This window comes from Marmota monax, unplaced genomic scaffold, assembly GCF_021218885.2.
Source record: "Marmota monax isolate L192 unplaced genomic scaffold, Marmota_monax_Labrador192_F-V1.1 WCK01_AAM20220418_F8-fsc00142, whole genome shotgun sequence".
In the NCBI taxonomy this organism is placed as follows: Eukaryota; Metazoa; Chordata; class Mammalia; order Rodentia; family Sciuridae; genus Marmota; species Marmota monax.
Genome location: NW_026692025.1, coordinates 1,117,678 through 1,145,405, shown reverse-complemented (window position 1 = coordinate 1,145,405; position 27,728 = coordinate 1,117,678). Strand labels below are relative to the sequence as shown.

General features: G+C 40.9%; 2 protein-coding genes across 2 annotated transcripts in view; one reads left to right on the top strand and one right to left on the bottom strand.

The window, feature by feature from the left end:
• Window positions 1–14,031: 14,031 nt before the first annotated feature.
• LOC124098736 (olfactory receptor 10V1-like) lies at window positions 14,032–14,970 on the bottom strand. The gene has a single exon (XM_046453655.1). The coding sequence runs from the start codon at window positions 14,968–14,970 to the stop codon at window positions 14,032–14,034; it is 939 nt and encodes a 312-aa protein (XP_046309611.1).
• An 8,977-nt stretch (window positions 14,971–23,947) lies between these two features.
• Window positions 23,948–27,728, top strand: part of LOC124098748 (olfactory receptor 13H1-like) — a 32,725-nt gene continuing 28,944 nt past the window's right edge. Inside the window, 1 exon segment of the mRNA XM_046453679.1 lies at window positions 23,948–23,983. Coding sequence (XP_046309635.1) covers window positions 23,948–23,983 — 36 coding nt within the window.

Below are 27,728 nucleotides of genomic sequence, written 5' to 3'. Positions count from 1 at the left end.
AAACCTGGTAAACAAAGAGCTGATGACAACATGAAATTGAGATTAGCCCAAGAGACTCCCTCTAAAATGCAAAATGCCCCATAGGTCATTACAGTGTATGTCGTGGGGATACATTTTAACTCTAGTAGCATTAGTGGACTCTGCTGTGCTAAGAGCAGACCCTGAGATTGAGAGAAATCTCCATCAACATTGGATGTTCAGCCAGGCATGGTGGTGCATGCCTGTAATGCCAGTGGCTCAGGAGGCTGGGGCAAGGAGGATCATGTGTTCAAAGCTAGCCTCAGCAATTTAGTGAGGCCCTACGTAACTCAGTGAGACCCTGTCTCTAAATGAAATACAAAAACAAGCTTGGGATGTCACTCAGTGGTTAAGTGCTCCTGGATTTACTCCCAGTACCAAAAAAAAAAAATGCTTTTAGGCAACTTGTTTGTGTGTCTTCTCTTATTTTTTTTCAGTGAAAATATTCATTCAGGGGCTGGGGTTGTGGCTCAACGGTAGAGCGCTCGCCTTGCATGTGTGAGACCCTGGGTTTGATCCTCAGCACCACATAAAAATGAATAAGTGAAATAAAGGTATTGTATCTAACTACAACTCTAAATAAATAAATAAATAAAATATTCATGCAATCTCTCAAAACATGATCTGCTTTTATTTCCACCCACCCAAACATGCTTTACATTATTATCTTTTCCATCACATCTGAGATCACTCCATCCTTCCAGTTGCTCAGGCCAAAATCCTTGGTATTGTCTCAACTCCCAATTCCTCAATCCTATTTGTTCTATCTTCAAAATATATGCATAGTCATCCAGTTCATAATGCCCTGAATACTACCACAGGTCTGATCCAAGCCACCATCAATACTTGCACAAGTTATTATGACAGGCTCCTCATTGATCACCCTGCTTCTTTTCTGCTCATCCCCACAGTCTAGACTCCACACAGTAGCCAGAGGGATTGAATTCTTCCTGAAACATTTGCTCATAATGTCCTAATGAATTGTCAACACTTTTCTCTAACTGATGAGACAAGTAGACAGAAAATAAAGATGCAGATGATTTGAGCAACACCATCAATCAACTTTTTTTTCCTGGTACTGAATATTGAACCCATGGGTGCTATATGACTGGGATACATTTTTATTTTTTGAGACAGGGTATCACTAAGTTACTGAGGCTGGCCTTGAACTTGTGATTCTCCTACGTCAGGCTTCTGAGTCTTTGGGATTATAGCTGCATGCCACCATGTCAGCACCATGAATCAATTCGACCAATTCACACTTTGTAGAACACTCCACTCAATAGCAACAAGAACAACAGCAACACAATACACATTCTTTTCAGGTGCATATGCACTCTTCATCATGGTGGACTATATATATTCAGGACCATAGAACATGTGTTAACTAATTTAAAAGGATTGAAATTATACACAGTATGTTCTATGACCATAATGGAATTAAAATAAAGATTTTTTTAATGAGGAAAAAAATCAAAACATTGTTATAGCATGCTTGGGTTGCTGCTATGTTTTGGATGTGATCTGGCTCCCTTATCCTCATGTTGAAATTTGATTCCCACTGTAATGGTGTTGGAGGTGGTGCAAGCTTGTAATCCTAGTACCTTGGGAGGCTGAGGCAGGAGGTTCAGTAGTTTGAGGCTATCCTCAGCAACTTAGTGAGATTCTAAGCAACTTAGCAAGACCTTGACTCAAAATAAAAATAGGGTGGGGATGTGGCTTAGTGATAAAGCTCTGGATTCAATCCCCAGTACCAAAAAACAAAACAAACAAAACCCATACTAGAACCATGTCACATGGTTACCTCCAGCTGCAGGGGAGGCTGGCAAGAGGGTATTAGCTCTATAGTCTGCTTAGTTGTCTGACATCAATGTCTATGTGGTTGCCTGTCTCCTCTTTGCTCTTTAGTTGAGCTATTTTTATAGGTATCTAGTTCTCATGTGAAAGAGCTTGGAGAAGAGAGAGTGAGAGGGTATCAGAACCAGGCAGTGCTGAAGTCAGTCCTATCTCAGAGGAGAAAGAGTCTCCTTAGAAGTGGGACTTGGTCTGGAAGTCCCAGTGGAAGCAGAGGGAATGCCAACCCAACTTCCCTAAGCTGAAGGATATGAGCAGCTTCCTTTTTTGGTGGACCAATGGTATCCTAGGAGACACCTGAGGTTCAGTCAGGGCCAGAAATAGATGAAAGCTGAGACAAGGTGCTGAGCTGGAGTGGGGGCTTGTTGTAGAAAGGGTAGAAATTAGACTTGCTGTTTTAGCCTGAGGTGCACAAATGAACACTGAAAGAGAAAGAGCAATGTCACCAAGGCCTTTCTGTTGTGCCAGCTTGATTCTTTGGTATAGAAGAAATTCAAGCCTCAGGTGAAAAATGTTTGGATCTGGAATGTCCCTTAAGAGCTAATATTCTGAAGCTTTGGTCCCCAGTGCAACAATGTTCAGAGGTGGGGCTTTTGGGCAGTGACTGGATCATGAGGACTTATGATTAATCCTCATCAACAGATTGATCAATTGATGGATTAACATTTGAATGGATTGTCAGAAGTTGGTGGAAACTATAGGAGACGGGACCTAGTTGAAGAAAGTAGGTCAGTAGTGGCATAACTTTGAAGGTTATATCTTGTCCCCCCTGCCCCCTGTGCTTCCTGGCTCCTGTGAGCTGAGAAGCTTTGTTCCATCATGTCCTTCCTCCAAGGTGCTGTGCCTCACCTCAGCATTGGAGTCAGCTGCCTATAGACTGAAAACTCTGAAACTGTGAGCCAATATAAATCTTTCCTCCTCTAAGTTGTTTTTCTTAGGCATTTGTCACAGTGACAGAAAAGTCACTCACCCAGCTGGTATAATGAACCATGTGGCTATCAACATACCTTGTGAACATACTGGTAGCTGAATGAACTTCTTGGAAGTGGTGGAAACTATATGCAGTAGGGCATGGTTGGAGAAATTAAGTCATGGGGTAGGGGGTGCGCTGGAAGGGTATTTCTTGTCCCCAGCCCCTTTCTTTCTCTCTCTTTCTCTTTTTCATAGCTGCCATGGACTGAGCAACTTTCTTCTGCCATATCCTTCAACCATGATGTTTCTGTCTTGGAACCAGCCAACCATGGACTGAAATCTCTGAAAATGTAATCCAAAAATCTTTCATCCTAAGTTGTTTTTCTCAGGTTTTTTTCCAGCAATGAAAAGGTGACTAACACAATGTTCCTAATGGTTCCTTCAAACTTTCATATTCTATAATTCTAAGTTAAGTACTTATGAGTAAACTTTGCTTCTGTTCTCTCAAATTTGCACAGTGGTTGTCACAGGGTTAGAGGAATGGGACTCATGGTAAAATGAGGAGGCTCAGACAAAACTGTTCACAAGTCCAGCATGTTCCCACCCCAGGAAATAACACCCAGTGTGTTCACCATGCCCCAAGACCTGACCCTCTGCTGGGCTGGTTCAGAAATCCAGCTGCATTACAGCTGGAACTGAATCCAGACAATTTAAATCAAAGTCCGAGTAACTGACATTGTGCACTCAAGTTTATGGGCACTGAAGTATAAAATCCAGGCAGCAAATATCAAGAACCAAAACAGCAACTCTCGGGTAGATCTGCTCATCAGTTGCCTAGAAATGTTATAGGTGCTTCATGGGGACCCTCAGAGTGACTCAAGGGCTTGTGTCCAGAGGGTGAGCCTTTCTTAACTTGAGCTGCCTCTAAATAACCATTTGTCTGAGATATTTAAATCACCTGGGACCTGAACCCCCGCTCTACCCACTGTACTCATCTCTCATCTGAGGCTTCATTCCCCAAGGTTCCCAGAGTATCCTCCTTTGTTTGGCTTATCTCTTGCATCATCCCTCCCAAAGGTGTTTCTTTTATTCATTGTGGTGCTTGTTTACTCCCTAAATTCATGCACAGAATCCTAGAGGAAGGCAAAAGGGAGGAGATCTCCCTGGGGTCAGGGGGAGGAAGCGTGCAGATTCTCCTGCCTTCTCTTGAAAGGTGCTGCCATTTAACACAAAACAGGGCTGTTCACAGGGCACCAGAGTCATGAGGAGGGGCAACAAATGAGGACCCCATGCAGACAACAAGAAAGATGAGTCTCTGAGATGGAGAGAGAGAAGGGACAGAACATGGCCCTGAGGGAGAATCAGTGCTACTTGCATTTGTACTTATATGTCCATCATCATTCACCAGTTGATGGAAATTTGGGTTGTCTCCAAGTTGCAGTTCTTATCAATAAATCTGATATGGAATTTTATACACAGGTCTTTTTAAATTCTCTTGAGTAAATGACAAAATGGGATTGCTGGGTAATACGGTAAGTGTAAATTTAACTTCATAAGAGAAACCAACAAACTGTTTTCCAGTGTTTATACCAATCTACATTTCTGCTAGTCATGTATGAGTTTTCCAATTTTGCAAGTTTTATTTTTCATTCTCTTTTTTAATTTAAGTATTTATTTTTTAGTTATAGGTGGACACAATAACTTCATTTTTAATTTTTTTATTTTTATGTGGTGCTGAGGATTGAACCCAGTGCCTCACGCATGGTAGGCAAGCACTCTACTTCTGAGCCACAACCACAGCCCTTATTCTTTATTTTCAAGTGTGGTTTTCCTATCCATGATCCTTTGCCTTTCTATACCAATTTTGGAATCAGTTTTAATTTCTACATGATTAAGATTTGAGGGATTGCACTATAGATAATGTGGTGAGTATGAGCACTTTAAGATTGGGTCTTTCAATCTATGCAAAGAATATTTTTCTCCATTTCTGTAAGTGTTCTTCAGTTTCTCTTTTCAAGTCTCTAGTTTGCACATATTTTATCAAATGCTTCACTATGTGGTTCATGTTTGGGAATACTATTGTAAGTGATACTGGTTTTTAAAATTTCACTTTTTTCTTCTTTTGCACATTACTTAAGAATTTCACATATGTGTGGGCATGGTGGCACATGACTGCAATCCCAGCAGTTTGGGAGGCTGAGGCAGGAGGATCATGAGTTCAAAGCCAGTCTCAACAACTTTTTTTTAATTGATTTTATTATTTTTTAAAATACACAACAACAGTGGAATGCATTACAATTCTTATTACACATATAGAGTATGATTTTTTGTATCTCTGTGTATAAAGTATGTTCATGCCAATTTATGCCATTAACCATGTACTTTGTTTTTTTTGCATTACAATTCTTACTACACATATTTACCATGAGTTTTTCATATCTCTGTTTGTATATAAGGTATGTTGACACCCAATTCATGTCTTCATACATGTACTTTGTATAATGATGACCATCACATCCCATCATCCTTCCTAATCCCCTGCCCCCTCCCTTCCCCTCTCACTCCTCTTCCCTATCTAGAATTCATCTATTCCTCCCATGCTCTTCCTCCCTACCCCACTATGAGTCACCCCCATTATATCAGAAAACATTCAGCATTTGTTTCTTTGGGATTCAGCCTCAGCAACTTAACAAGGCTCTAAACAACTCAGTGAGACCCTATCACTAATAAAAAGGTCTGGAGATGTGGCTCGGTGGTTAAGTGCCCCTGGGTTTAATCCCCGGTACTACTACTACTACTACTACTACTACTAATTTTAAATATGCAAACATGTCAGAAAAAAGATGGTTCTATTTCTTTTTTCTAACCTGTGCAACGTTTATTTTCCTCTTTAACCTAGTTTATCATCTAGGATCCTGTATTAGTCAGGGTTCTCTAGAGGAACAGAATCGACAGGAGGTATGAATATAAAACGGGGACTTATTAGGTTTGCTCAAGCGACCAAAAGCTGGATAGTCCACCATGGCTGTCTGCAGGCTGGAGAGCTGGAGGAACCAGTAGCTACACAGTCCAAGAGGCTGAAGCCTCAGAACAAGAGGGATTAATGGTGCTACCCTAGTCCAAGAACAAAGGCTTCTGGGGAATCACTGAGAGAGGCTGCTTTGGAAGAGTGAAGGAATGAGTGTCTGACATCTTCAGATGATCTCAGCAGCAATCAAGCTTGCTTATGCTGCTGTTTCCTTATTCTTCCAACCTTTATTCCATCCAAGCCATCATCCTATTGGATGGTTCTGCCCACTCTTAGGGAGAGTCTCCATTTCAGTTGGCTATCCCACATGCCAGTCATTCCTACACACACCCTCATCAATACACCATAAACCTCTTAATTCTTGGCATCTCTTAATCCAATCAAGTTGACAATTCAAATTAATCATTACAGGTATCCAGAACAACATTGAATACAAGGGGTGGAAGTGACCATACAGGCTTTGTTCCCAAATTTGGGGAGGAAATTCTGCCTTTAACTAGGTGTGAAGTTAATTATGGGATTTTTGCAGATTCCCTTTATTAGGTCCAGAAAGGTCCCTCCTATGCCTTGTTTTCTAAGAATTTTTCAAAAAAATCATGAATATTGATAGAATGTTGTCAAATGATTTTTCTACATGTATTGAAATGATTGTATTTTTTTCCTCTATTTCCTCTATTTATTATTCATGTTATTGATTGATTTTTTTTCTTTTTGGGTATTGGGATTGAACCCAGTAACCCCACTGAGCCACATCCTCAGCCCTGACTCACATCCTCAGCCCTTTTTTATATTTTATTTAGAGACAGGGTCTTGCTAAGTTCTAAGTTGCTGAGGCTGGCTTTGAATTCACGATTTTCCTAACTAAGCCTCCCAAGCCACTGGGATTAAAGGCGTGTGCCACCATGCCTGGTTTGGTTTTTAAAAACAAAATTGATCCTTAATTTTTGGGATAAATTACACTTGGTATTGATACATCAACCTATTTATAAATTGCTGGATTCAGGTTGTTAAATTTATCAAGTTTTTTTGCATACACTATGATTTCATGAGGGATCTTGGTTTGTAGCCTTTTTTGTGGTGCTGGGGATTGAACCCATTGCCTTGGGTATGCTAGACAAGTGTTCTCCCACTGAACTACATCCCCAGATGGTCTGTGATCTTCTTTTCTTGTATTATGTAATGCTGGCCTCATAAAATGATTTGGGAAGTGCTTCCCCCTCCTGTACTTTCTGAAAGAATTTGTATAGGATTGATTGTCATGTCACATGACTAAACAGATCAGGGTTACTCCAAGTGAATTATAGGGAATAAAGACACAGACACAGAGATTACCTTTTCTTTGGGTTCAGTGACTGCTCCTCGACTGCAGTTCCCACAAGGGGGGCAAGGCAGGCAAGAAAGAGAGGAGCACGTGCTTCTGAACCCTTTTATTAGGGAGAAGCCATTCAAATCAGGCAAGGGGTCAGGTTTACAAAGGAACAGGTGAGTGTATGTCAACCCCCCGCGGATGATGCCTACACCTGGAGCCACACCTCATTATCTGAGTGGGGTAACCCCAAGTTATTGTGACCTGGCACTGCCGTGCCAGACTGAAGGCAATAATTGGTCAAAACCTGGTGCATCAGGACTTAAAGGTGTCTGCATCCAGGACAGCTCCTGACAATTGATACTATTTCTCCTTTAAATAGTACATAGTATTGATCAGCAAAGTCATGTGGACCTAAGCATGCTCAACATCTTTCATAGATTTAGGACTACTCAGGTTTTTTACTTCTTCACAGATCAGTTTTAGCCATTTGTGTCATTCAAGGAGTTTGTTCATTTCATCTTAAATTGGTAAACTTATTTATAAATATTATTTCTAATATTCACTGATTATTCTTTATATCGGTTTTGTTGGCATTCAAAAAGGTTTCGGGGCTGGGGTTGTAGCTCAGTGGCAGAGTGCTTGCCTAGTGAGGCACTGGGCTCAATCCTCAGCACCACATAAAAATAAACAAATAAAATAAAGGTATGCTGTCCATCTACAACTACAAAAAATATTTTAAAAAGCTTTCAGATTCATGGATTTTTTCTGTATTCTTTATCTATTTTACATTTTATTCATTTAGTTCAAATTACTTCTTTCCTATTACATATGTAAATTTTAATTTGGTCTTCTGTCTCTGATTTTCTGCAATATTATTCTATCAATTTTGTTGCTAAATGAAGAGTGTTAAAATATTCGTCTGTGATTGTGTATTTATCTATTTCTCCTTTCTTTTCTGTGAGTTTTACTCCATGTATTTTGAAACTCTGTTATATATAGTGCATACATATTTAAAGTTACTATGTTTCTTCATGTATTGACTGCTTTATCTTTAGCAAATGTCCTCCATCCTATCATATTTCTTGTTCTGAAATGTACTTTGACTATTAATATGGCCAATCAAGCTTTCTTATGATTAAAGTTTGCATAGTTCATCTCTTTCCTTTTACCATACCTATGTCTTCATATTTAGAGTGAATTTCTTTTCTTTTTTTCTTCCTTTTTATTTTTGTTTGCAGTCCTGGGGATGGAACATAGGGCCTTGTATGGCTAGGCAAGGACTCTACCACTGAGCTATATTCCCAGCCCTTTAAAGTGAATTTCTGATGCTTAGTACATAGTTTTGTTTTGCTTTTTCATTCAATCTGACAATTTGCTTTTTTATAAAAAATATTTTGTTTTTTAGTTGTAGATGGACATAATACCTTTATTTTATTTATTTATTTTTATGTGGTGCTGAGGATTGAACCCAGCACTCCGCAGCTGAGCCACAACCTCAGCCCTACAATTTGCTTTTTAATTAAAACATTTAAATTTACTATTCATGCAATTGGTAATATTGTCAAGTTTGAATCTACTATACTGCTTATTATTTCCTATTTTCCCCTTTTGTTCTTTATCATCCATCTATCCATCATTTCATGACCTCTTTTTTTTTTAGAATTCCATTGTATCTCTACTATGCCTTTTATTAGATATAGGGTTTCAAATATGTATATTTTATTATATCATAGAAAATATAGGCAACTTTGGAAAAGAAAATAAATATCAACCAATCTTACCATTAAAGATGAAAAGGTGGCATATTTCTGGGAAAATAAGCTAATTCCTGTTTAGTGTGCAGAACAGTGACTGTAATGTGTTACATTTGCATGCAAGCAAACAAACAAACAAAAAAACACGTCCAGAAAGTTATTCAATTGGTGAGAAAAACTTCTAATTAGTTCCCAAGTGAAATACTTGGCTGAAGTTTTAATTATCCTGTACAATTCATTTGGGGCTGAATTTTTACTCTGAAAGTTTTTCTAATTGGCACCTCTTTTTAATGCAATGAGGAATACTGTGCTATGATGAAGTCTCTGAAGTCACTTGAAGCTTGGGGCCAGGTTAGACATCACGGGGCCAATGCTGCACAATTCTGTCTCTGTGGCTTTGAGTTGCTTCCTAAAGGTAACCCTTTCTAAATTCTACACATAGTTCTCATCATATCTTGAAAGTCATTCCTCTAGAGAGCAACTGATAGCTTGCTTCATCAGCTTTCATCAACATTACACAATGAGATGTTTTCCTTCCATCCATTCCAATTACTCATGTACACTTTTGTTTGAATAAACACATATAGACACACAGGAAATGCTCAGCAAAAGATGGCCCCTCCTCTCCACAGCACAAGTCCTAGCCCAAACACTCTGGCAATCACATCTTTTGTGTTTTGAAATTAGAGATGACTTGTTCAGAACATAATAAGTATATTTTAAGACACATTAGGCAGAGTCTTTAATGATTAAGCCTAAGAGGTAGCAGAGTCAGGATATATAAATTCAAGGACAATGATTACTAAACATATAGCTTTTTGCTAGATCCTCAAGATCTTAAATTTCTGAGCTTCAAACCAGTGTAACCGTTCCTTGATTTCTATAGGGGATGGGTTCTAGGACCCCCCAAGATACTAAAATCCTCATGTAAAATTATATCATATTTGACCGTAATTCTGTGCATATCCTGTATATTTTAAATGATCTCTAGAGTATTTATGGTTTTTTGGTGGTGGTGGGGATTGAATCCAGGCCCTTGTGCTCCAGGAGGCAAGTACTCTACCAACTGAGCTATATCCCCAGCCCAACTTACGATTTTGAATACAATAAAAATACTATAGAAACAGTTTTTAGGCTGTGTTGCTTAAGGAATAATAAAAAAGTCTGTACATGTTTAGTACAGATATAATTTTTTGAGTACTTTTGACCTGAGGTTCGTTGCATCTGCATACCTAGAGGGTTGACGGTATGTTATGTGAACGTGGATGCTCCATGGGCAACTTAAAACCAACCAACCCCTAACCAAACTCACTGTGTTTACCCCACTCTCCAAATGTTTCTTTCTCCTTTCTCTGTCTTGGTGAGAGGCATTTCCACAGCATCCTCATCTCTTATCTCAACTTCCATCTAATCACTCTCCCTAGTCCACCTGAGGTCAGGTTGGCACTATTTCTTACCTGTGTGTTGAGAAGACTGTTTCCTTTCTTTTGCCTGATTCCTGGGTCCCTTTCTTAGAAATAATGCCTGAGTGGAGCTATCCCTCTGGGGAGGGGGAGGGGGTGGCATTGGCCCACTTGATGAGGACCATGGGAGGGTCCGGCCCTACCTGTGAGGGCTGGTGGGCCTGGCCTTGCCCTTCCTGTTGGAGGCCACTAAAGGCCTCCAGCCCCCTGAGGGCTCTTGTGCTGGACCCAGGAAGCCCCCACTACTCTGCGCCTTGCATCCTTGGTTTTCTCTGATCCCTCCTCCCACAATTTGGGGACACTAAAAGATAACTCTGAGGGGTCATACCAACCCATCTGGGAACAGCAGGGGTGGGGGCACTCTGCTTTGAGAAGCTCAGCTGGTGTTGCAGGTACTTTCATCCTGACTGACAAGCCACCTGCCATTGATGGCTCTGTTTTTGGTAAATTTTTATTTATTCTAATTAGGTATATAAGACAGCAGAATGCATTTTGATTCATTGTACACAATTGCAGCACAACTTTTCATTTCTCTGGTTGTACATGATGTAGTGTAGCACCATATGTGCAATCATACACTTACCTAGGGTAACAATGTCCATCTCATTCCACCATCTTTCCTACCCCAAAGCCCCCTCCCCTTCCCTCCCTCCCGTTTGCCCAATCAAAGTTCCTCCATTTTTCCCATGCCCCCCCCCATTATGGATCAGCATCCACTTATCAGAGAGAACATTTGGCCTTTGGTTTTTTGGGATTGGCTTACTTTGCTTAGCATGATATTCTCTAACTCCATCCATTTACCTGCAAATGCCATGATTTTATTCTCTTTTAATGCTGAATAATATTCCATTGTGTATATACCACAGTTTCTTTATCCATTCATCTACTTAAGGGGCATCTAGGTTGGTTCCATACTTTAGCTATTGTGAATTGAGCTGCTATGTACATTGATGTGGCTGTGTCACTGTGGTATGCTGATTTTAAGTCCTTTGGGTATAGACCAAGGAGTGGGTTAGCTGGGTCAAATAGTGGTTCCACTCCAAGTTTTCTGAGGAATCTTCATACTGCTTTCCATATTGGCTGCACCAATTTGCAGTCCCACCAGCAATGTGTAAGTGTGCCTTTCCCCCCACATTCTTGCCAACATTTACTGTTGTCTGTATGCTTGATAACTGCCATGCTGACTGGCGTGAGATGGCCCTTTTGATGGTGTTCATTCCCTTTTCACCCCAGAGCCCAATCTATGCAGTGCTTCTGAGTGGAGGGGACCTCTTCCTACTAACTGCTGCCAGACTGCCTAATTACCAGTCTATCCTTTTCAAAAGACTATGTGCATCTGAGTGTGTGTGTGTGTGTGTGTGTGTGTGTGAGAGAGAGAGAGAGAGAGAGAGAGAGAGAGAGAGAGATTGAAGGCAAGGGTATTCTATGCAAGTAGACAAAAGCCCTAGTCAAGGGCTTGGGTTGTGGCTCAGTGGTAGAGGGTTTGCCTCACACATGTGAGGCACTGGATTTCATCCTCAGCACCACATAAAAATAAATAAACAAAACATTGTGTCCATTTACAAGTTAAAAAATATTTTAAAAAGTGACTAGTCAATAGTGTTAATTAAAAATGAAAATCAGATATCTAAACAAAAGTAGAGAAAATAATATTAAAACATCTATCCTTAGTGGATATTGTGGCACACACCTGTAATCCTAGTGGCTTGGGAGCTGATGCAGGAGGATTGTGAGTTCAAAGCCAGTCCCAGCAACTTAGCAAGACTCTAAGTTACTCAACGAGACCCTGTCTCTAAATAAAATATAACAAAGGGCTGGCGATGTGGTTCAGTGGTTAAATGTCCCCTACCCCAGGGTTAAATCCCAAACACCAAGAGAAAAAAAATTACGCTTCATAAATCTTCAATAGTTGTCAAAATTTTACTGGTTTATTTTAAAATTAGGGGAGGATTTACAGATGTGACCAGAGGGACCTAATGTTTCTTGAAGTGAGAGAAGGAGGAACACCTACCTAAACTTGCTCAGACAGTAACTATTTCCATCTCTGTCTATCTTGTTCTTATATTTCTTTTTTCTGCTCTCATTTTATTTTTATCTCTCCAAAGTCACACAGATTTAATTCAGCTACCACTTCAACTTCCTTTGAGCAACCTGAAATTGTCATCAAATTTCTCTGAAAGCACCTCATGCTAGTGCCCCTTTTGCTACCCTGTCCATTCCAAGCTGCAGCATTGCCCTGCTCTGAAGGGGACAGTGTAGCTTGAAGGAGGACAGGCAATGTGGAAGGGCCCAGTTGTGTCCTGAGCTGTGGCCCCGAGGGCAGGGTCATCACCTAGGCATGATGGTGGAAACAGTAGGAAGTTACAGTTGATGTTTATAGGATTTTTGTTTCATGCCTCATTTGGGAATTCTTTTTCACTGAATCCATAAAGAAATATATTGTTGATTGAACAGAGTCCAGAGGAAGGTGTCTTGGTGGTGTTTTATTTGCTCAGTGAAAGACCCATCAAGGACCTAGGCTCCCTGTTTCTTGACCCTTTTAACAGCATGTAGGTGTTCCTAGATTTGATGGTATGGATGATTCATCCCTTTTTGTGAAGAAATAAAAGTAATTATTGTATTAAAATGAATTGTTTTAGTGCCTAGTAACTCAGATTAATTTGTGAGCTCCTTGAGAACAGAGACCTTGTCTTAAAATTCTTTGTATACCCATCATCAAACCCAGTACCTGGTATACTCGAGGTGCTCATTAATTTATTCAAGAAATATTTCCTGCTAAGTACTATAGTGGAGGGAAACACAGGAATTCTAGTCCAATCTGTGGGGTGGATTGGAGACAACAAGCCCTTTCTCGGGATTAGTACACCTGACCTTTGTCCCTGAATCACTCATGGGGATGCATAGTTAAGTTCAACGATCTTTAATGAGTATTGATTATGTGCCGTACACTGGGATGACACAGATTAATCATAGTTCTCACTTTCAAGGGGCTTCTAGGAACAGTAAGGGAGGCAGAAAAGCCATTTCAGCATTAAATGATATACATGAGGTCACAGGGGAGGGGCAGCTGGGTATGCTGGGTGGGTCAGGAAGGAGCAGGTTTCATGGGCTTTGGGGAACAACTAAGTCTTTGATTGAGATTTGAAGGACGAAGGGGCATCAGTTGGCCAAGAAGTAGAAGTGACATCATAGGCTACTATTAATGCTAGTGCCACTGCTTCAGTTTGCACTGCTGTATATCAAGTAATGTTTAGGTTATTTTCTGGTGGTGCAGGAATTCTATGAATGAGCTGGCTTTGCCTTTCTGCTTTACTTTACCTTATTTGGTTCTGGGAACTCCTTCTATTTCTATCCCTCCTGGCTCTGTGGCCAAAGAAGTTTTGTTTGGGTCCTCTAGTGACCTTCTGCTTGCCAGTGTCCACATTTCTGACAGTGCTCCAGATGACAAATGGAATCCCCCATGAGGGGGCAAAAAACATCTACAAACACTGCAGGACTGCCATGTCCCAGAAAACCTTAGGATCTGTTCCATGTTTCTGACCACCTAGAAAAGGGGGCAGTGAGAACCATGGAGAAGTCCTCATAGGGAGGCATGGGTCCACAAGGTGCATAGTGAGATGACTGGATTCTTGAAAGAGGTCAGGTCATTCCTGGTGGGCCACATCATCCCCTTCTACTTGATGGGCTATTGCTTCATCGGTTGGGGCTCTCCAGGAGTCTCTTCAGGGCACCCTTTACTTCCTTGTTCCTCAGACTATAGATCATAGGGTAGAGCATGGGGGTTACATTGGTGTAGATTAAGGACACAATTTTGTCTTGTTCTGGGGTGTAGCAGGATTTGGGGCGAATGTAAATGAATATTGCACAACCATAGTGTAGAAGAGACACCAACAGGTGGCCAGCACAGGTGGAGAAGGCTTTGCTCCTGCCTTCAGCAGAGTGGATTCTGAGGATGGCAGCAATAATGAATCCATAGGAGAGCAGGATCAGCAAGAAGGGAATCAGCAGGATGAGCATGCAGACAAGAAAGACTGCAATCTCATTGGCTCGTGTGTCAGAGCAGGCCAGGAATAGCACGGCAGGAATGTCACAGAAGAAATGATTAATCTCATGGGACTGACAAAAGGGCAGGAGGAATATGAGTGTGGTAAGGGTGAGTGAGAGTGCAAAGCCACTGATGCATGCAAGAACCAGCATCTGCAGGCAGAGGGCCCTCGTGATGATGAGTGTGTAGCGCAGGGGGTTGCAGATGGCCACAAAGCGGTCATAGGCCATAGCAGCCAGCAGGAAACACTCAGCTCCACCCAGGGCGATGAAGAGGTGCATTTGCAAGGCACAGCCCAGGAAGGGAATCCGCTGGTTCCTGGACAGGAAATTGGCAAGCATGTTGGGGACAATGACTAATATATAGCAAATTTCAATGGTGGACAGACTCCGGAGAAAGAAATACATGGGGGTCTGGAGACAGGTGTTAATGAGGGTGATGAGCACAATAGTTGTGTGTCCTGCTAGGGTGATGAGGTGCATGGCTAGAAAGAGTACAAAAAAGAAGATTTTCAGTTCTTCCAAGTCCCCAAAGCCCAAGATAATAAACTCAGAGCTTAAGGTGTGGTTTTTCTGCAGTGTGTCCATCCTATATTCTCCTTTATAGAATTCCTGGGCTGAAAAGAACAGCTTGCTAGCAATTCTCCAAGCTGTGGGACGCTATGGAGCTCTTTCCACAGGTGGGAGTGCAGCCAGCGTTTTTAGGCTTAGCCTTTGCTTTCATTCTATTAGCTTTCCAATTCTGCCCACTCTTCATGGAGAATGAAGAACTGCTGACATGAGGTCACTTTGGTTCACCTGCTGAGTTATTACAAAGATGAACCAAGATGAGGGAATTCTAATATGAAGTTATTTTTCATAGACCTAATGACACTGTTTCTATCCGAACTGTCCTACATTTTGAAGAATTGTGTGCGGTGGGAGTGAGAGGCTAAGGTTGATGAAATCAGTAGGTTGAAATGGAGACTGGGCCTGCAGGGTCACTGACATTGCTGTAGGAAATTCCTGTAGGAAGGAAGGTTTGGTTAGTTCATCTTACACACTTTTGACTTTGTGCATTAGTTATATTATCCTTACTACCACTACCAAACTCCCAAGATTCCTGCAGCTGACAGGCTGTGAACAGTACAGTAGAAAGGAAGGACACATAACCTGCAGTAACTGCCACCTTTCCACTGTTTGGGCTCCTCAATTGCAGGGAAGCCTTAGTTTTATGTGGTACCTCCTTCTAGACACCTTCCCTGGCCTCTTCAGTTGCTCAGATGGGTTGGTCCCTTCCCTATGTTCCCATAGTACTCTGGGCTTCCCCAATCATGTTGTTTATCACTAAGTTCTATAATTTTTTTTGTATTGGGTTGGAGCCCAGAGGTACTTAACCACTGAATTTCATCTCCAGCCCTTTTAATTTTCAGATGGGGTCTCGCTAAGTTACTTAGGGCCTTGCTAAATTGCTGAGGCTTGCCTTGAACCCAAGATCCTCTTGCTGCAGCATCCTGAACTGCTGGGATTGTAGGCATGTGCTACTGTGCTGAGAAAATTCTGTAATTCTTTATTTTTCTGTCCACTTCAGTAGTTTGTGAGCTTCAGGATGGCAAGAATGGTCTTATTCTGCCTCTCACATAGAGGCTAGCACCTGTTAGAAGTATAAATAAATGTTGAATTAATATTTGTTGCTCATTTCTGCATCTTCCACGATTAGTTCCAGGTCAGGCATAGAGAAGAACAGAGAGCAAAGGGCTGGGCCGGGTTGCAGGGTAGGAATGACCAGGACAGAGTCAAGAGAGGTCAGGGACAATGGGGAGTGGAATGTGACATACCTCTGGTTGATTTGCTTCCCAGATTTCAGGGACATTCACTTCCTCCTTGCCTTGAAAAGACCTAAGTTACAAACAGGAAACCTTATTTTCAGCCTCTAATTTATTCTTGTGCATCCATTTTCACAGATAAATAGAAAAAAGTTTCTAAAGATTTTAGAGATTTAGCAAATCAAGAATTAATAAGGGTTAAGGGCCCTGTGGGGATGGTGTTGCCACCTAAATGAGCTTACTTCTTCAGGACACAGTGTTTCTACTGGAAACTCTGAGGCTCAGTGTGGGGCCAATGAAACCACAAAACCAATTTTGATGATAGCTTTGCTTGGTATAGATGGTGGTTGCGGTTTTTGTTTCCCAGTCAGTTGCACTAGAAGTCTTTGAGATGGACAGATCCCTAGAGAACAATGTGTCCACTCTTCACTTCAAAGTAGATGGTCACAAAACCTTTCCCTGGTGACCCACCCCTTGGTCCTCTCCCCACTTGCTGGCCCTGTCCTAAAACCCACAATAAGTTCCTGTCTGAAGTCCTCTGTCCTGATAGAGGCCAACCCAGCCTGAGATCACACTCCTTCTGTGACCCAGCTCAGCTTCCCACTCTGCACATGCTCAACCTTCTCAAGACCCGCTTCATCCTCCCTTGAAAACTCTATGAGTGAAAATATGCTTCTTGTTTTTTTTGTGTCTGTCTTGGCTTTAGCTTTGCTACACCCCATCACTTTCACCCTTTTCTTGCATGTCAGTGTGCTGCAGAGATGTGGGGATTGCTTTGTTTTATTGCACCCTAAACCTTAAAAATACTGAAAAGTACAAAGATGTTAGTAAAAGTTACATATGATCCAAACACAAGTAAGAAGTGAAAATCAATGTCAAAGTTTCTGCTCCTTCAGTCCTTTCCCCTACTCTTCAGAGAGAACCATTCTTAGCAGTAAGCAGCATTTCCTTTCCATCTGTCTTGCGCAAAGAAATGCACACTAATGGACTCATATGCACCACACACATATGTACACACAGTCACACAATCATATGTATACAGACACGTAAAGACACACACCTGCACATACTCACACATGCACACATGCACAAACAGGCACACTCATATAAACATATATAATCAGCACACTCACACATTAAAATATGAATGAGATCATAATATACACACTGCTCTTATTCTTGGAATAAGCCATGTATTAATATGTCTGGTACAGGTTCTCAAAAAGCACATAGTGATTTACTTCATTCTTTTTAAGTGCTGCATTGCATAGGATGGATGCATTACAATTTGATTTATTGTGATAAAATAAAATATTAATAGCACATATATATTAATAATATATAAATGAAATCAAATAAAAAATACTGAAGGTAATCATAATTTAATCACCATTACTACTTTGACATTGAAACAGTTTGCTATTTTTTCTTATTATACTCCATGGTATAAAGCATATCCCAGCATAGAGCACAGAGCAGCGGCCAGACTGTGAAGGCTGCTAGGGTGTCCTTTTCTGCTCCTTTTTCATGTCACTGAATAGTCCTAGAGAAGAGGCCTAGGGTTACCTTGGAGAGCCAGATTGATGCCTGAAGTAGAAACCTGGGGAACAATCCTGCTAGAGATCTTGCTGCTGTTGGCAATCCTAAGAAGGATGAAGAGCCCATCCTTAGGGGAGTAGTGGCATGACTGAATGGCTAGAACCTGGCAACACAGCTTCCCAGAGCCCAGATGGTGGCTTTCCAGCCTGTATGGACCACAGGGAACAGCCCTCTGAAGTATTGCTGATGACTGTTAGGATGGGAAGTATCCTTAGAGGAGTTGCCCCAGTCTGTAACTTGCATTTAATAGCACTGAAAGCAGGACTCAGGAAGTCCTAGGAGAGGTGAGGACACAGAGGGGACAGTCTCCTTAGGTCACACATCTGAATTCAAACCTAAACCCTAATGGCTACTATTTTATTTGTAAATCTTGCATATGCTGCAGGTCTTGACAATGTTGTTTAAGTCAAATCTGCCACAATTGTAGTTCCAATTATGCAGTTACCACTGTGTGAAGAGGCTGCCAGGCTGAGTTGAGAGGCAGAAAACTTATGAGTTTGGCTTGGGTGCAATTCAGTGATCAAGCCATGCTAGGGGAGTGGAACCTGAGACTGGCGGCCTCTTAGGTACCACCCTCCCCCCTGCTGAGATTCTGTGCATTTGTGTCATAACTACGAGATGGTATGGGTGGGGATCTCAAGATCTCCATTGTAGTATTCAAACTCATAGTCATCAAAGTGGCTTACTCCATTGAGTGAGTGACATGGGGAATAAATTATGGAACCTCAAGAGTAACACTACCAAGCTGTCTAATCTTCTGTGTAATAATCAGCCAAAGCCATTCTCATGTCTTGGAAGCTTTTACTTCCTTGGAGGGCCAGCAACACTGCTGGGTTCTAGGCAGCAACAGTGAGGTGGCTTCCTTCCTAGCCCCTTTACATATCCCAAAACAGAGATTCCAAACAGCCTGGTTTGAGCTTACAATCACACAAATCTACCTTGAATCATTCTGGTACTTTCTGTCATTGCGTCCACCCAACAAGGGGCTTCCAACACTCCAAGCTGGGCATGTGGCACTTTCCTAGCTCTATCACGTTCCTCTTCTTCCATCCTCCTCTCTGATCTCTCTCTTCTCTTGGTCACAGTTTCTAAAACTAAAGGCCTACTGCTTTTAATAGCAACAAAGGCCATGGAAACCTTATTGTTCTAAGCACCCACAGAACAGGCTTTGGGAAAAGCTCCATGATGTGGTCTTGCCCTATACGTGGGAAATGTGGACTGGTTACAAAGTCACTGATCCTTCCTGAGCTAAGTTGGCAAACAGCAGAAAACCATGTGCACTTGGAAGCTGACAGTGCCTGCTCATGGAAATACGGGGCTCTTGTAGCAGGCAGCTCTAGTATCATCGATACCTTGCCATGAGGCCTGAAGCAGGGAATGGAAAGGAAGAGGTATCAAATATAAACTTAATGCTTTAAAAGAAAAGTGCCTCAAATGAGACCTAATTTAACTGGGGCTTCTGTCTTGGAGCAATTCCTAGACATTCTGAAGCAGTGATAATGAGTAACAGTGAATTGGCACTGAATGCATAGCACCCATTCCTGTGGATAGTGGCTCAAAATGCAAATCTCTGGCTCCACAAACCACTCAGAACCTCTGTTTGAGTCTGACAAGAGGGGACATTTGAGAGAATGAATTAGGACTTCAATTTCTTTCTACTTTAACTCAAAAAATTTAGGCTTTTCTCTAATGTCTTTGAACTTGAATTTGTAAGGAGAATCTTTTAAAAAATTTTAAGAATTTTTGAGTTCTTTTTAGTTATGATATAACACCAGGATACACCTTCACATAATCACAAAAGCATGGAACCTAATTCACTCTGATTCAGTCACCAGCACTTCCTCCTCCCTGCTCCCCTCCACCTACTCCACTGATCCGTCTTTAATCCATGATAGTCTATTTTTGTGTGTGACTGGGACCCACCATGAAAGTTTGGTCATATTCATTCCACTGTTCTTTTCTTTCCCATTCTTTCCTCCTCCTCCTCAACCCTCATTGTCTATTTTACTGATTTTTCCTCTAGTTTGATGAAATTACCCACTCTTTTTCCCTTTCTCTCTTTTTTTTTAACTGCCTCCCCGCCTTATTTTGGATTAGTTTCTGCATATCAGAGAAAACATTTTGACCTTTGACTTTTTAGGCCTAGCTTGTTTCACAGCGTGATAGTTTTCAGCTCCATCTATTTACCAGCAAATGCCATAATGTTATTCTTCTTGTGTATATATACCATTTTCTTTTTCCATTCACCTGTTGAACAGCACTGGGCTGGTTGCATAGTTGAGATATTGGAAATTGAGCTGCTATAAACATTTATATGGCTGTGACACTGTGTCACTGTGTCACTGTAGTATGCTGATTTTAAGTCCTTTGGGTATAGACCAAGGAGTGGGCTAACTGGGCCAAATGGTGGTTCCATTCCCAGTTTTGCAAGGAATCTCCATACTGCTTTCCATATTGGCTGCATCAATTTGCAGTCCCACCAACAATGTATGAGTGTGCCTCTTTCCCCACATCCTCATCAACATTTATTGTTACTTGTGTTCTTGATAATTGACATCCTGACTGGAGTGAGATGGAATCTCAGTGTAGTTTTAATTTGCATTTCTCTAATTGATATATAAATAAATATATTTATTTATTGACTGTATTTCTTCTGTGAAGTGCCTGTTCAGTTCCTTTGCTCATTTATTCATTGGGTTATTTTTTTTGGTGTTGTTTTTGAGTTCTTTTTTTAAATATTTATTTTTGGCAGACACAACATCTTTGTTTGTATGTGGTGCTGAGGATCGAACCTGGGCCGCACGCATGCCAGGCGAGTGCGCTACCGCTTGAGCCACATCCCCAGCCCCTGTTTTTGAGTTCTTTATGTATTCTGGAGACTAATGCTCTATCTGAGATGTAGATGGCAAATATTTTCTCTCATTCTGTAGGTTCCCTCTTCACAGTCTTGTTTCCTTTGCTGTGAAGAAGATTTTTAATTTGATGCCATCCCACATTGATTTTTTAATTTTATTTCTTGTGATTTAGGAGTCTTATTGAGGAAATTGGTTCATGTGCTGACATGTTGCAGTGTTGGGCCTACATTTTCTTCTACAAGTTGCAGGGTTTCTGGTGTAATTCCTAGGTCTTTGATCCACTTTGAGTTGAATGTTGCACAGGGTAAAAGATAGGGGTTAAATTTCATTCCACAACATACGGATTTCAAAAATTTCCAGCACCATTTGTTAAAAAAGCTATTTTTTTCTCCAAGGTACATTTTTGCCAACTTTGTCTAGTATCAGATAACTATATTCATGTGTGATTCCCTCTATGTCTTCTATTCTATTGCATTGGTCTTCATACCTATTTTGGTGCCAATGGCATGCTTTTTTTTTTTTTAATTATAGCTCTTTACTATAATTTGAGGTCTGGTATTGTGATGCCTCCTGCTTTGCTTTTCTGTGAGGAGAATCTTAAAGTTTATTGTTTCCCCAGGAAAATTAATTGTGGGATATCTTGTAGGTTGGATTTTTATTTTGTATTTTTTTAAAAAATTCATATGTATTTTTAGATGTATGGACCTTTATTTTTATTCATTTAGTTATATGCAGTGCTGAGAATCGAACCAGTGCCTCACACATGCCAAGCAAGCACTCTACCACTGAGCCATAACCCCAACTCTGGATTTTTATTATTACAGAATGCAATACTTGTCATTTGATCTTGTTGCAGGACCTCTCATGAGATATGTTGGGCAATGGTGGCTAGAAATAATTTGGGTTTGGAAAATAGAATAAAGTGTAAACTTTTACTAGGGGATGAGAAGAGTGGAGGTGCTAGGGAGAGATACTGATCAAATCATATTGTTCTATGGTATGCATATACTAATATGTAACAACAAATTCCACATTATGTAAAACTTTAATGCACCAGTAAAAATGTGGAGGAAAAAATGAATAAACTTTTGGCCACAGGTACAACACATGCCCTATGGACATGCAGTGAAGTATGCAGTGGGTCCACATTTCTTGATCAAGTGGTTAATTTTTCAAAAGTTCTGAATACAGGTGATTGGTTTTTTTCCTTTCCTTTTCATCCAGCTTGGAAGAAGTAACAGTACTGGGGACGTGAACTTGCAGTGTGGACCCAACATCTTCCTGCAATGGGTTGTTTCAAGCCCAGACAAGGGGACATGTAGGTAATTAACAAACCTATTTAGTTCCCATAGCAAGCTGCATCCACCAACCAGCCTTTCCCAATGTAGAGCTGGCATGACTATGGTTTTTCTCAATGGCCTGAGAACTCACTCTGGCAGGGAAGAGTTGTGCCATTTATTGACCCTCCAGATTTCCCCAAATTCTCAACTTCCAAATTGTTTATAAATAGGAGTGCCCAATATGCAAGAATGTTTTCCCAATTGGGGATCTCATCATTCCTTTTCCCTCTTAGCTAATACTTGTGCTTTCTGGAGAAAAACTCCGCTGCCCCTGGAGGGAGTGAGGAAGCCATAGCAATTGCATGACCTGGACACTACGTTCTCCTCAATAAAACCATCTCTATGTATTGGGTTAAAATGTGATGAAACAATCTGGTTATTATTTTTTGTCAGTTGAGCTTACAAATTACAGTCTCTTTGTGTTTTAAAAATGTTAGCTACATATCAGTAGGTTCTTTTCATTTCTAATCTTTTATTTGTGGCAACCATAGTTAGAATTGCCTTAAGGTAGGTCAGTATTGGAGTTCTAGATCCACCAGGTGCTTCCTTGCTTCCTTTCCTCCGATGCTAAGATTCTACAGAGGCTTGTGCCAGGGTTGGTCCCAGCCATCCCAGCCTTTGGCATTCATGAGAATACCTTGTTATCTAGTTATATGGTGGACATTGCCCTGGGTTTTTGGTTTTGTTATTCTATTCTCTTTCTTTTTTGGGGGGCGTAGGAGTTATGAATATTAAAAAATGTTACCACCACTGCTCTTACCTTATCTGAATCTATAAAATATAGCACTTCTGTATCATCCTAATTAATAAGGGCATTTTAACTTTGGTACAATAGCACAATAAGTACTTACAAGTTTTGGACAAGACAGTGACTTGATAATATGAATCTAAGTCCTCTTCCTAGCCTTCTCCTAAAACTACAAGTGAAATATAAGTTATAGAGAAAGTAGGTTCAGCAGCAAACTAGAAAACAGCGGCTGTTTCTTACCAGAAACTCTGAGGATTTTCTGCTAGCTATGTTATGTGGTGCTCTCAATTCTCTGTGAGTCCAAAATACTTTTCCTCCTCTAAGTTTTCTGGTCAGGTATTTTGGTCACTGAAAAAAAAAATCCAAAAACGAGGAATTGGAAGGGCCATACTCTCTCCATAGGCTTATAGTAAAAACAATCCTTCCTTATTTCTCCTAGGTTCTGGTGGTTGCTGTCATTCTTTGGTGTTCTTTGGCTTTTAGATGTTAGACAGATCACTCCAATCTTTATCTCTGTTGTTGCATGGCTGCCTCCCTGAATGAGTCTATCTCTAACTTTCCTCTTTTTATAGTCCAACCAGTCATATTGGATTAGGGCCCATGATAATGATCTCATATTAATTTGATTACATGTGCAAAGATTCTGTTTCCAAATAAAATTGTATTCACAGGTTATAGGAGTTAGGGTGTGGAAAGATCTTTTGGTGGACACAATTCAATGAATCATAGCCAGCAAGGAAGAGACATGGTAAGTTCTTCCCAGGACAAGTTCATAGGGGTCTTTAAAAGTACTTCTCTTCTTTCAGTATCCTGGGCTGTTCACATTTAACCAGATTTCTTAGCTGGCAAAGTAGAACCCAGAGACTCTATTTTTTGACTCTCTTTATTTTGCCTGAAAGACTAGAATGAATGGTGTCTGCTGTAGTCCTTTTATCTCCCAATACCTTGTTCTCTAAGGAAGAGTTAACAGATGCACTAGTTAGGATTTTATTGGTCAAAAGTAGCAGAAACCAATTCCAAATAGCCCAGGAAACCATGAGAATTTCTATGACTACCAGATTGGGGATAGTGTATGACAGAACTATAGCTGGGCTTCCAGACCCAGACACCATCAGAACTCTCTACTTTTTTGTGTCTTTCATCACTCTGCATCCATTTCATTCTTCTTTTTCTCTGAAGACAATTTCTTCTGCATGTTCTATTGGAATAGTGACAAACATGACCAATAGCTCCCAATTACAGGTGACAGTCCAGGTGTGGGATCATTTGAAACCCTCCTGCTATAAAACATCCTCTAGATTTCTTTCTGTGTCTCAAATACCCATTAAGAGATAGATGCACCTGCTGGATGCGGTCTACATGCACTGCTGGCCCATGAGAGAACTTGGGAGATATTGGGAATATCTAGAAGGAGTATTCAATGGAGATTTTGTTCTATTTGGCTCCTTTCTCCACCTTCTCTTATGCCGTTTTCTCACTAGTAAAAGCTGCCTCATTGCCACCATGCCCTGATGCCAGGTTGCATCCTAGGTCCAGAAGGTAGGGAAATGATATGGAAAATCAGCCTAAGAGTAAGGAAATGAGTTACTCAAAGTTGAACACTAAACACACAGCATCTTTCTTCTACTTCGTTTTTCTGTGTTTCTTCTCTAACCTCTGAACTCTCACTTCTGGAATGAGCAGGTGGAATAAATTCTGGGAAATATGAACTAGATCTAGTTCATATTTCCCAGAATTTATTCCACCTACTTATATTAAACATCTATGGGGAACATGGTAGGGCTAAATAACTGCATTAAAGGAGAGACAAAGAAACTGTACTGGTGTAGACTGTTGATACTCTGCATGTTGTTGCTAATGATAGACTAATCCTGTATGAATTGCCATAGCTCCCTTATAGCTCCCTTATAGCTCCCTTATAGCCCAGTGTTGGGCTTTTTCTTGAATGGATGCTTGTGCTGTTTTAGTCAGCTTTTTCACTGCTATGACTAAAGGACCTGACCAGCACAACTGTAGAGGAGAAAAGATTTATTTGAGGGCTCCTCATGGTTTCAGAGCTCTTAGTCCACAGACAGCCGGCTCCATTCCTCAGGGCTCAAGGTGAGGCAGGACATTATGGTACAAGAGTGTGGCAGGGAAACAGCTCATATCATGGCGATCAGGAAGGAAAGAGATACTCCACTCTCCAGGTATGAAATATATGTACCCTAAAGCCACACCCCAACACCCACAACACCCACCTCCTCCAGCCATACCCTATGCACCTACAGTTACCACCCAGTTAATCCCTATTGGGGATTAATTCACTGATTGGGTTGAGACTCTCATCATCCAATCATTTCTCCTCTGAACCTTCTTGCATTGTCTCATTCATGAGCTTTTGGGGGACACCTCATTTCGAAACCATAACATGTACTTGTGGATTAGTTATACATATATTCTTTTAGTTATTCCTATAAACAATGAAATAGGGTAATTACTATTATTCATTCCATGTCGAAGAGATAAAATGTAAAGGTGAGACAGATTAAGTATCATAGTTCACCCCAAATCACACAGCCAGGAAGTGGTGGAGTTGAAGTTGGAACTCTGGTGATCTTTCTGGCTGCAGCTCAATTGCACCCCTCAGTCAAGTGTTGCCTCCAGTTTTCCTTTTTTTAAAATGTTTTTTAGTTGTAGATGGACACAATATCTTTATTTTATTTTTTTATGTGGTGCTGAGGATCGAACCCAGGGCCTCGCACGTGCTAGGCGAGCATTCTACCACTGAGCCCCAGCCCCAGCCCATCCAGTTTTCCTTTCATGTGTCTTAATCCTAAGCCTTAATTAAGGCTTAATTCTCTCTGTCTCTCTTTTGAGACAAGGTCTCACTATGTTGCCAGGCTAGCCTCAAATTTGTGATCCTCCTACCTCAGACTCCTCAGGAGCTGAGATTACAGGCACTACCATGTCCTACTTTAATGCTTAATTCTTAATGTCTGCTTTATATGTCTGTGTTTAGTTTCTTATTAGTCTTGAACTCTTGTTGACTTTGCCTTCCTCCCAGCAGCCAGCACAGACCCTGACATAGAAGATATGCAGAATAAATAATGGCAGTGCGTTTGATATTGGTGTCTAGATAAGAATCACTGGTTCCTGAAGGAGTCTAAAGAGTACTCCTAAGATATAACTTTGGACAAGGAGTGGAGAAAGCCCTTGCATTGGGCTGTGACATTGCAGCATGAACTTGTTATTATAATTCTTTGGCTCAAAGAGTCAGTTTGTTTGCTTCACCAGGGACCACATTTACTGTGGCTGCCCACAGAGGCTACTCACAACTTCAGTATTATGGCTGGCATAAACTTCTAATTGTTTCTCCTGAGGCTTTCTTGCCAAGATTCTTTTTTCTGTTTCCTCAAGATTGGACTGTTGTGATTACTTTCTAGAGCCACTTTGTGAGACATGTGACTAGGAAGTCTCTCTCTTTCTAGAGTGTGAGTCTAGCAGGAGATGTGCCAGTTACACTTGGCTTTTGTTTATCTCTAGCAAGAGGATTGGACTTTCATATTACTTACTTTGGCTTTGCTGCAACTCTGAACTGTAGGCAATGGGTTGCAAGGGAGGGCTACAGATTAACTCAGATTTAGATGACTTTCTTGGTATCCCCTAAGCCTCTGATATCCTTGGCAAACTTGTGACTAGAGAGATGTCTCTTGTGCCTATCCCATGAGGAACTCAGAATCTGGGGATCAAGTTGTTGGGAAACATTGATAGTTATGGAAAGAGAGTGAATTTTAGCTCATACCCTTGGGAAAAAAGAAATATTCATCTCTGTCCACATATTCATTTCCTAGCTCACTGCTTGCTTTTACAGAAATAGGAGAGAAGCACCTTATCTCTGAAGAAGCAATTAGAAATAATTTATTAACTATTGATGTATACAGGTCTTAGGTCCTTAACATCACCAATGATGGGTCTGTTGGCCTCTGTCCAAAGGAAACCATTTTCTGAACAGAGACCGCAGTTCTTCCCACCCTCCAGGAGAACTGGAAGTTAATACTTTAGGTAAGTGAACACTTTGTGGTTGTCCAAAGAATCATTGAATTTGGGCAAGCACTCACGATTTGACAGTTGTTTACAAAAAGCTCATCATGCTCATCCTAAAGGAGAATTAATCTTAATAAAATAAAGTTTGGTGCCAAGAGCAGGAAGGGACTCTTGGTCTGAATTTCTCCCCACTGTCACTGAGTGTTTGAGTTGGTTTAAGTCACCTGCTCAGGCCATCTCACAGATATAATTTGTTGATGATTTCATCTTACACCTGGCAGGGAGGTGCTAGAATGACATTTTTGGAAATACATGCAACCCGTGGAGTTCTTGGTGAAGAGCTTGTTGGTACCTTTTCCTTGGGAATAGTATTGACAATATCTCAATGTTGCAGGGTTCTTTGAATGCAAAGAAGCCACTTCTCTTAGACCTCCAGATGGAGTCCCTGGAAGAGGAGGGTCAGTATTTTCACTCAAGCATACGTGCATGAAGTTAACATTAGCCCTAATGGCAAAAAGAAGTGACCACCTTCCAAAATGAGTAGCCTGTTCTGGGATGAAGGACATGGCAGCAGCCTTTTCACCAGGAGCTCTCCATGGAACAAGCCCTTTCAGTGGCCCTTGACAGAATATATGTTCTTAGTGCCCACTCTTCAAACCCAGGTATGCATACTGCTAAGGGTAAACAAAGTCTTTCCAAGGAATATCCATGAAGGTGTAATTTTAAATTATGAATATTCACAGTAAGAGGAAATCATATCTTTTCAAGTATTTAAACATGACAAATTTCAGATACTAGCTTAAAAATGCCTGTGTGTGAGTAGTTTTCCAAATTTTTTTTTGAAGGAAGGTGAGCAAAGGATCCCTCCCCTAAATATCCTGACCTTCCAACTGTCTGTTTCTCCTTCTCTCTTTTTGACTCAGTGCCACTATACTGTTATCCTTCTGTCCTTGAATGATGAGGCAGTCCCTTT

Coding starts and splice junctions, on each gene's coding strand:
- LOC124098736 (XM_046453655.1), bottom strand. CDS start 14,970: ATGGACACACTGCAGAAAAACCACACCTTAAGCTCTGAGTTTATTATC.